The sequence below is a fragment of the Alligator mississippiensis genome, chromosome 6 (genome assembly GCF_030867095.1).
Source record: "Alligator mississippiensis isolate rAllMis1 chromosome 6, rAllMis1, whole genome shotgun sequence".
Classification (NCBI taxonomy): Eukaryota; Metazoa; Chordata; order Crocodylia; family Alligatoridae; genus Alligator; species Alligator mississippiensis.
The window spans coordinates 20,090,027-20,099,879 of NC_081829.1; the positions used below are offsets into that span (position 1 = coordinate 20,090,027).

Below are 9,853 nucleotides of genomic sequence, written 5' to 3' on the forward strand. Positions count from 1 at the left end.
CATTTCCAGGACAGTGGCAATCCCCCAGGGCAGTACCTCGTGGCACCACGATAAATGAAAGCTAACTTTGAATGTGCACACCAACATGCAGGAACCACTAAGTGTGGGGTAATTTCTCAAAATAATTCCTGCCTTTAACTTGATCTAATCCTATTCTAGGGCTAAACATTTGACCTATTGAATGTGGAGTTGCTCCATTGACTAGATTTCTGCATGCAACCTCTACTTAGTTGTACTGAACTATTAGCCCTTTACATAAATGTTGGGGCAGGGAAGTCTTGACAAGAACAACTGATATGAATCATTTATTACCTCCACCTGCTAGTCATGATAATCCCTTCTGGTGATATTTCACACAGCTATATTCTAATTCCATTTCTGGTGTACAAAGGCCTCACCCATTCTGTTTCTTTGAGAACCAAACCTTCCTGTTTATAACTAGCTAAACATTTTAATGATGCCCACCTGGATGAGATCATTCTGAAGAAACCTCCATCAGAGCTTTTTGCACATATGCTGTTTGCTCAAGGATTGGTCCTGCAAACTACATAAAAGTGTGCTGTATTATAAAGTACCCTGCAACACTGACTTTCCACAGACTGTCTTCACATTGGAAGCAGAATTGTTTGTAAGAATGGTAAGTCATCATGTTGCATATTTTAAAAGATGTCAACATATTGCTAAAGATTTTAAAGCAGGTGTCAGGCAAATCATTAGCAGAGGTGCCAGACACATTGCTTTGAATTAAGTCAGTGAAAATTAGGGAGCTCAGCACCTAAAGGGTGAGGTGGTGGGGAGGTGGGAGAGGAGGAAATCAGATCCTCCTAGGATTTTGCCTGGATCAGTCTGTAAACAGAATAAAAGGTTTTTCATAATAGTTGATGCCTAGGAGCACTATTGTTAAGGGCTTTTTTTTTTAAATGTGCATCTTTTCTGGTTGAAATCATCTCTGTTTAGTCTCAGCTTGGAGCATTTTTATTTATTACAGGAAGTTTGGGCGAAGTCTGAAAAAGTTATTTAAGTAAATATGATCATAACTCTTTTAGTCACCTCAGCTCAAATGTAATGGAAATTCACCATAGGAAAGTCTCCATCACTGAAAGTTAAATCCATGCTTTTCTTAAAATAATGAACAAACTAAATACATCACCAAAAACCATAGCCTTATGTGATATATGCCTGAAACCTTATTTTTCTACCCGCCTGATGGCACCATCCATTGCAGGGTCAGGGAAAGTTCCCGAGGGTCTCAAATTTCCTAGAAATTTATGGAAAGATTCTCATTACCTTCAGTGGGGCTTTGGCTTAGGCCCTTAGGAGACCACTGAGGGGTAAATTCTGCCAGCTGAGTTTATGAGAATTCCCCTCATGCAGGTCTGATGTGAAGAAGGTAGGATGGGTGGACCTCCTAGCATGTATGACCCTGCACAACCATCACTCTATCTCCATAAAGGAGGATGGGGATGAAGCTAGGAAGGCAGTGGTTAGTAATGTCCTTAGGCATGACAGTTGTTTTGCTTTATAATTTTTTGTCTAGCCTAGTGTAATTGGATGTGTTCGCTATCTATATGAACGACTAACCCCTTTTCAAATCATGCTAGTTTTTTTCTTCAAGGATGTCTTGTCATGGTGAGGTCTACTGGTTATATATTTCTAAAATATATAATTATTTCCCTTGATTGGAAGTTTAAGACAATTACCTTTCAATTGCATTAAATTTCTCCTTGCTCTTAGCACCCAAATCACTTTCACTAAACCATGATTATTTTGTATTTCTTCTTTATCTTGTTCCTCATATTCATCTCCTATCTGATGCAGTTAGTATCTCCTGTTATGTCCCACTTCTATATCACCTACTTCCTTCTGTGGCTGCGTGGGGGAGCATCAACAAAGTGCACATAGTATTCTTCCCATTCCTTTCTAAAATGTCAATAGAATGCAATTTCAATATTATTCTGTACCCATTTCCTACTATGGGCTTGGTTTTGGCAGGGTTGAGGAGGGGGACTGTTGTGGCACATTGATTAAATGACTTGTGTTGCTCTGCCCTCAATGACGTTCAGTTGAGACTATTTAATTTGGAACCCATTAGCATGTGCATGTAAGGTTCATGTTGTTGTCCCAGAAAAGTACATTACTCTTAATATTTTGCCAGGTTTGGGGTTTTTTTTTGGCAGTTTCCACCAGGTCTGTTCCTTCCAGACTGAAAAAAAACAACTCCCCCCCCCCCATTTTTATTACTCTTTATTTTTGTTGTTGTTTCTAATTCAGGTTTTTAACCATGACTAGAATTTTACTTCTTGTCCCATGATCCCTTCATTTATTATTTTGAAAATGGCTTGTGAGCAAGGGCTTTTTGGAAAATTCAGCTACAATTCTTTAACAGCTACTTCTCCATCAGCTATCATTAGACTGACATGCTCGAACACTTCTGGCCCTCTAATGAAGCTTTTGGCCATGTAATTAGTCTTAGAACTGCCCTGGTGGGGTTTGTGACAGAAGGGGGTAGGCAACCATGTAAAGGAACTGAGCAGAAGAGGAAAAAAGGGATAGAGATGAGGAAAAATAGGAAGATAATATATTAGTCTGTATGGGCCTATTTTACAGTTTCCCTGCATTTTTTTGCCAGTGATGTCTTAGGGAAGGCCTGATACAAATGGGCTAGAAAGGAAAAGCTTTTACAGTACCCCACACTTTCCCCTTGCTGACTTAGCCACTCAATAAACCACAACATGCTCTGACCTGTCCTGTAGAGAATCAAATACCAGCAAGTTACTCAACCTGCCCACTTCTTTGTCACTGCCATGCTTATCCATCCAGGGAACAAAAACATTATAATTTGACTAGAGTGACCAGTAAGGAAAAAAAGTAGTTAGATGACACAGTTCACAAGAAACCCAGAAGCTAGGATTTGTTTACCTAACAGCAGAATAGTTGTAGAATAAATTCAGACAAGAAAAGGTGACTCAATCAAAGTCCGTTTGCACTTAGATTATAGGTTGAGTCCATTTGTTAACAACAGTCCTAGTTTAAAAAAAACACCCAGTTTCTTTAATTGCTCTGTGAGGACTATGTTGTGTAACCTAAAATGTATGACAAAAACACAAAGGAGTAAAATGAGAATTTCTGAAGTCAAAAGTGCAAACTGTTACAGCTTTAATAAAAAGTTCCTAGCTGGGGCAGTAATAGATGCATATTGCCAAAAGCTCAGATATACGCAGGAACTTTTAGTAGGCAGTTAAGACAAGGACGTTTCACGATAAAAATATACAAGAATACATAATGCATCTGAGGTTTCAAAGAGTAGCTGTTTTGGATTGATAAGAGAACAATAACACATTTTCCTTCATTAACCATCACAGAACTACTTTATAATCACCCTAGTTTTCACTCTCTTATTCAGAAACACTTCTTGGTTTGCATCTTTCCTTTGGTCCTAAGTGTGTCACTATGCAATGCAGCTTGTTTCATACAGTCAATGGAACCAGGTGTTCCAGGTAAGACATTCTGTTTCTATCTTCAACCTAGTACGCGCCACCAAGAGCACAGAATGATTTGGCTTGGCCTCTTTACATGATTATCCATTTTAGATGAATCTACCTACACCTGTACCTTCCTGACCAAAACAAAAGCAGTATGAGTAGAAACACTGAAGGGGGGGACAGTGACAATCAGAAGTGGAGGCATCCATCACAACCTGGGTCACTTTGCTTATCCCTGGTTCTCAAGTTGTCATTCTACACATCTACCTTTGTCTAGTTAGACTACAGCTTTTTTTTTTGGTACAGGTATGGTGTCTTCCCCATCAATGGCATACTGAGACCACACTCCAAATTGGGGATTGTAGATGTTGCCAGGAAATAACATAATAAAAACCAATATTGATTAGTTGGAGAGGGTGGGAGCTGCCCAATGTCTGGATCATCACAGCTACCCCATGCCTTGAATAATGTAGTATTTCATGGGTTTGAGAGCAGTTGCATAGTGCAACACATAGTTGCTCGTTCTGGGTGGGAGATGCATTTGCACTATCATTTGTAAAATAAGCTAGTGCTGCCCAATCAATAGTGCCCATTCAGATGCAAGTGTAAAATTAACACCAACTCCAAGGTCAAAGCTGACTGAGTAATGATAGAGAAAGAAATTCATCTTCAGGGCTCCTGAGCCAGAGCAGAACCACTCTGCAATTGTCGGGCAGATGCCCCTTGCCCCTACGTGCCTCCTTTCTGTGAATGGAAGGTTTGTATGTTAGTGGGTCCTCTAGTCCCACCCACAAAGATCCATTGCTTGTGGCTACTCCAGGAGTCCCCATGGAGCTGAGATGTGAAGAGAGCGAGGGTGTAGGCAGAGCTGTAGCCCAGCATTTTGGGAACTGATGCTGATCATGTGCAGAACATGCGCTCCCCCCCCCCCCCACTATATAACAAAACTTATTGTGTATTATTGTTTACCTTTTTTTTTGAAAGACAATACTTGTATGACATAACATGGGAACACATTAAATACATGCAAATGTGTGTGTAGCACAAAACATCAGCAAAATACCCCCACATGGTTGCAGTAGCCTACATATGTCCAGCACCACACATTGAAAGGGGCAAGGAATGAGAACTTATTGGAAAAAAATGAACAAAAAACCCCCCTTTTCTCCCTCCTGTCCCTGCCCTGCCTGTCCCTCATCCCATGGTCTCAGGTGCAGATCCTAGGCAGGAAGACCATGGGCTAGAAATGATTGCAATGGCAATAGCAATAGCAAGGTGGGTATGAAGAGTCCTAAAGCATGCATGAGCCAGGGGAACCTTACCACTTTGCAGTAGGTGGACCGGTAGCACTGAGGCAGAGCAGGAGGGCAGCCTGCTTCCAGCCTCCTCATGTGTGCAGCTCCTTCCAGGGCTGGGACAAGACCTCCTTGCCATCTGCAGGCTGGGCTGACTTTGGTGCAGGGCTGGGCAGATGGTCCTGCTGAGGCAGGCACTTCCATCCTGCTAGGAGTTAGACTGGTGGGGCAGGCTGGGCAGCTGTGCTCAGGTGGGTGCTGGGAGCACCATCCTGTCATACAGGAACTAGCCTGCAAGCCCTGCACCTGAGACTTGAAAGCAGAGTGAGCAGGGGCAGAAGTGGGGGTGTGCAGGGGGAAATGGAGCCAGGCTTTGCACACACGCACCTGCTCTCAGAATGGCAACAACTGCCTTCCATGGACCTCCTCTTCATAGGGTCCTGCCACTGTCCATTTGATTTGGCATCCCTGTGCAAGGGCACTTGGTGCCAGTGCACTACTGGTCCTGCCCTTGCTACAGAAGTGGGTAGAGGTCCTCTGTGTAGGATCCTGCTCCCTTCTTCTCCATGTACCATTGGTATGTGTCCTTGTCTACTGGGGGCTCTCCATGCCTATGGAACAGTGATTTGGCTTAAATACACAGAGATTAAGCGTCCTTGGGAGAGATGCACCAATTATTAGTGTTATAGCTCTTTAACTGGAGGTTATTTATGAACTGTTTCAGGCTGTGTTGACGATCAGGGCAAGCTGCATGCGTTTAATACCAACTGGAAGACTGACAATTGTCTGGACTGCTCCTGTTCTGAACATGGAATGGACTGCTGCGACATGTGAGTTTGGAAGAAAAGAGTAGCATTTTTCCAGTGTGTAATGTATGGATCTTCCCTTCTTTTACTATGCTTAAACCATACGGTTAGTGTGCCCAGCATCACCATGCTCAAATGCACTTTACTGTGCCATACACTACCTCACAGACAAGAAGCAGAGTAGCTATGTTCACATGGTGCTAGAAACAGCTAAGTGGCCCTGCTTCTCAGCAATGCTAGTCAGCCCACCATCAGCAGGGTGTGGATATGGCTATACTGCTTCAGGGCAAGGAGCTAACACTTACAGAGACTTGTGGAGTGTTTGAGTACTGTAGGCCATGATAAGTTTGCCAGCTAGGTATGGCTTCTGAAAAAGCAAAAACAATATTACTATGATGCAGCTCTCTTTCGCTGCCTAAAGGCAAGGTACTCACCAGCTTATGGAAATAATAAAAGCACCATTATAAAGAACAGATGAGCCTACTTTGACAAAATTAGCTTATGTTAAATAAACAGGACTCCCAAATTTAGGAGAAGTAAAATATTTAGACACTGATTTCCATTTTTCTATCAGCGCTGCCTCAGGCAGAGGCCATCTCAAGTGGCCTGAAAAGGGGTCCCCTAACATGATAGACTACTCCTAACTTTCCTCCAAGAAGGAAACCGAGGAACAAAAGCTTGTCTACTTTCTCCTCCTCTGCTACAGATACAGTTTCATCCATGCAGTAGCATAATTCGGGGATGGGGGAGTGGGGGGTGGGGTGGAGCAAGTAAGGGAGAAGGGAGGAATAACATCTCCCCAATAAAGAGAGTTGCCCTGCGTGTGCCCAAGGGTGGGAATGCCAGGGCACTGAGAGCAGCCCATGGGAAGCCCATAGCACTACCTGGTCTCCCAGTAACAGCATATGCTTAGGCTGCTGCCACAGCAACAGCTGCAGCTGCCACCCAAGTGAGGAGAGCAGAGGAAGGTAAGAGCTTACTCTCCCTCCCCCCTCAACACCCCACTGCCAGCTTTCCAGGGCTGTAGCGATCAGCATAAGTCCCTATCACTACCACCACCACCTCTGCCAGGTGCTGAAAGAGCCCCCCATACCTCTAATCCAGCATTTCTCAACCCATGAGTTGCGACCCAGAAGTGGGTCACAAGAAAATATGAAATGGTCACAAACAAACTTTAATAATGGATCAACAAACTTTAAAAGTAGATTCTCCTGTAAAGGAGAAAACCCATGAGAAACCGCGGCTTTTCTCTTGCAGGCAGGCAGAGTTCCAGCCTGCAAGGGGCTACTTGGGGCATCCCATGCCCCCCACACACACCTGCCCCACGCACTAGGAATCTGGAGTCTGGGGGCAGGGGGCAGTGGGCTGGGAGTGAAGGGCTCTGGGTCAAGACTGGCTATAGGGGTCTATATAAATGGGTCCTGGTACAAAATAAGTTGAGAACCAGTGCTCTAATCCATTCAAACAGAACAAAAAATAACTTGGGACAGCATGTTCCAAAGCAACTGATCCAATAATGATGATAGTAAAAACTGAAAAATAAATATATGAAACAATCACATTTCAATATAACCTATTGGCTGAAATGTTTTTGCAGGCAGTTTGACAATGTGTCTAGAATGCCAGAAAATGTGAACAGGCTGGACTTTGTTCACTGGCGGTAAAAGGGACTCACTTAGAATCCGAGGGCTGGAAAGACCCTAAGGGTCATCTGGTTTAACCCCCTGCATGATGCTACAATGCTATTCCTAAAACACCCCTGGCCAATGCTTATTTATTCTCCTCTTGAAAACTTCCAATGAAAGAGTTTCTACAACTTCCCTGGGCAGTCTGTTCCACTGCTGTACTCCAAGAGTAAGCATTTTTTCCCTGAGATCTAATTTAAATCTCCTTTACTGCAATTTAAAATTGCTACGTGTTCTGTCTTCTGCAGCCTTTGGCTATTTCAAAGCTGATAAGAACAGGCACTACACTTGATCTGGGCCAAAAGGCCGAGAAACGATGCACTCTTAAATCTCCTTTTCTCCAAGATCAGCATGGCTAGATCTCTCAACCTTTCCTCATAGGGCTTGCTTTCCAGTCCCTTTTATCACATATTTCTGGACCCTCTCCAACTTCTCCACATCCAGAATTGAACATAACAATCCAGAAAAAAGCCCAGAACTGAACACAATAGCCTAGATTAGGTCTAACCGGCACTGACTAGTCTGACATTATCACCTTCTGGGCACACCTACACGTTCATTCATGCGCTTTTGCTACTGTGCATTAAATTTAGTACCTCTAATGTAAGGTACTATATAAATGTACATTAAACTGCCCTAATGTGCAGTAGCAAAGCTGCATGCTTTTTTTAGTGATGCTTAATGTGCAGTAGCCTGTTTTTACTGTGTATTAGTATATTAGCACAGTTTTTGACATGACACTTTAATGCACAGTAAAACAGGCTACTGTGCATTAAAGTGCATGTGTAGACACACCCTCTGGATCTTATACCTAGTACTCCTGTTGATGCAACCTAAATTAATTTTTTTTTAAATGACTGCATCATATTGCTGACTTGTACTGAATCAATAGCTCACCAACCCGCTCTTCCCCCCGATCCTTCTCAGGAATCCTACTGTCCAGCCAGGTATGTCCCATTCTCTATCTGTACATTTGTTTTTTCTTGCTTAGACTTAGCATCTTGCATATGTCTGTGCTAACTTAGTTCTGTTGTTTCTAGCCCAGCTTTTAAATTTATCAAATTCCTTCTGAAATTTACTCCTATCTTACAAAGTGTTTTCAGTCCTTTCCAGTTTCATGTCAGCTGCAAATTAAGAGGCTCTCTATTCTGAAATTAATAAACACAGTAAACAGCACCTAGCCTAAGACAAACCAAACCCTGTGGAACTCCACTTGAAACCTCTTGTTATTCCCATGTTGATCCACTTATAAGTACCCTTTGCTTGTAGTTATTGAGCTAATTATGTAGCCACCTTATGATAACTTGATCAAGCTCACATTCCTACACTTCACTTATGAGAAATGTGTATAGGACATTATCAATATTATTATTTGTATGTGATCTAACTAACTAACGTCCAAGCAGTAAAAAAGGGACTCAGTCCAACTATTACCTACAAAGAATATCCAGATCTAATTGCTCCCAGCACTGTCTTTTCCCATTGAAAGTGCAGATCCTGTCTTCAGCAGAGAAGCTTTGCTTCCCATTCTCAGTCTTATGTTTGCCTTTTCTTTCCCAACAACAGAGGTGGTAGACCAGCTGGTTATGATGAGGAGAAATGTGAAAGCATTTTCAACAAGGACACCTGCAGCTACACAGTTGTGGAGAAGAACAATCCCTCGAAAGAATGTGAGGTCCATGCTTGGGTTGGCTAACAACAAACACGCTCCGAATCTCTTTCTCCCTCAAAGATGATCAGCCATGATGAAAAGAGTCCATTCTTTAATCAACAGGAATTCATGGAGCTGCCTTAAATGTGCTAGTTGCTTGCTTTCTTCCTCCTAACTGGCTCCTAGTGTGGTCCCCACTGTGATGGGCTAAAAAAAGTCAAGCTAGCCAAAATTCCTAGTTTCCAATTTGTGGGAAGTTTTGTTTTTCTGAAATTTAATTTTGAATCATGCTGAGACCAAACATTTAAAGTTCCCCCCGTCAAACAGATATTACAACAATATTCAGAAATATCAACATGTAGCATTTCTGAAACAAAATATGATTTTTGGACTCCACCTGCTCAGGGAAATTCAGACAAGCTCTAGCAACAAGACACCTGCTGCAAGTTTGTATGCCTGGTGCTTCACCACCCCCCTACTACAAACAATCAGTCATTGAAGTTCTCCTTTCTTGGATCTTGGAGATTTATGTAGCATTCAGGCATTACTAGTTGCAGATTATTTTCATTCTCCTTACTGAGGAACACTTTGGCATACAACTATCTGGTTCTCTATTATTCTGTTACCTGTTCTGAGCTCAATTGCATATAATAAAAATCAAATGAAGCACCAAAAGTTCACTAGTATCTAATCAGTGATAGCACACTAGGCTTCAGTACTGCTAAACCCTTCTTCCTTTGAAGGAAGCACACATCTTTCTATAGCTTTCCAACAGGGAAGAGTTTGGGGTAGAAGCAGAATGCCTTGAACTATTGTGCATTTTCTAAAGCATGCGTGTGCCCTTTTCTTGGTAATACCTTCTCTCTAAAGGATTAATTATCCTTCTCAGATTCTGACATGGTCATGGAAGTGTTCAGATTACAAGGGCACTATG

At 42.4% G+C, this 9,853-nt stretch overlaps 1 protein-coding gene and 1 pseudogene across 1 annotated transcript; one reads left to right on the forward strand and one right to left on the reverse strand.

Annotated features, from left to right (window-relative positions):
- Positions 1-487: 487 nt before the first annotated feature.
- MSMB (microseminoprotein beta) lies at positions 488-9,594 on the forward strand. Its single transcript, XM_019499436.2, has 4 exons — positions 488-637; positions 3,404-3,497; positions 5,502-5,607; positions 8,835-9,594. Exons 1-4 carry the CDS (start codon positions 635-637, stop codon positions 8,962-8,964), a joined length of 333 nt encoding a protein of 110 aa, XP_019354981.1. The 5' UTR covers positions 488-634; the 3' UTR covers positions 8,965-9,594.
- On the reverse strand, positions 7,487-7,586 carry LOC132251275 (U2 spliceosomal RNA; annotated as a pseudogene).
- Positions 9,595-9,853: the final 259 nt, after the last annotated feature.

Bases quoted from the DNA above. Each gene is read 5' to 3' on its own strand.
- MSMB (XM_019499436.2), top strand. The intron at 3,498-5,501 runs GTAAGACATTCT...GAACTGTTTCAG, and splicing joins AATGGAACCAGGTGTTCCAG to GCTGTGTTGACGATCAGGGC. The intron at 5,608-8,834 runs GTGAGTTTGGAA...TCCCAACAACAG, and splicing joins GGAATGGACTGCTGCGACAT to AGGTGGTAGACCAGCTGGTT.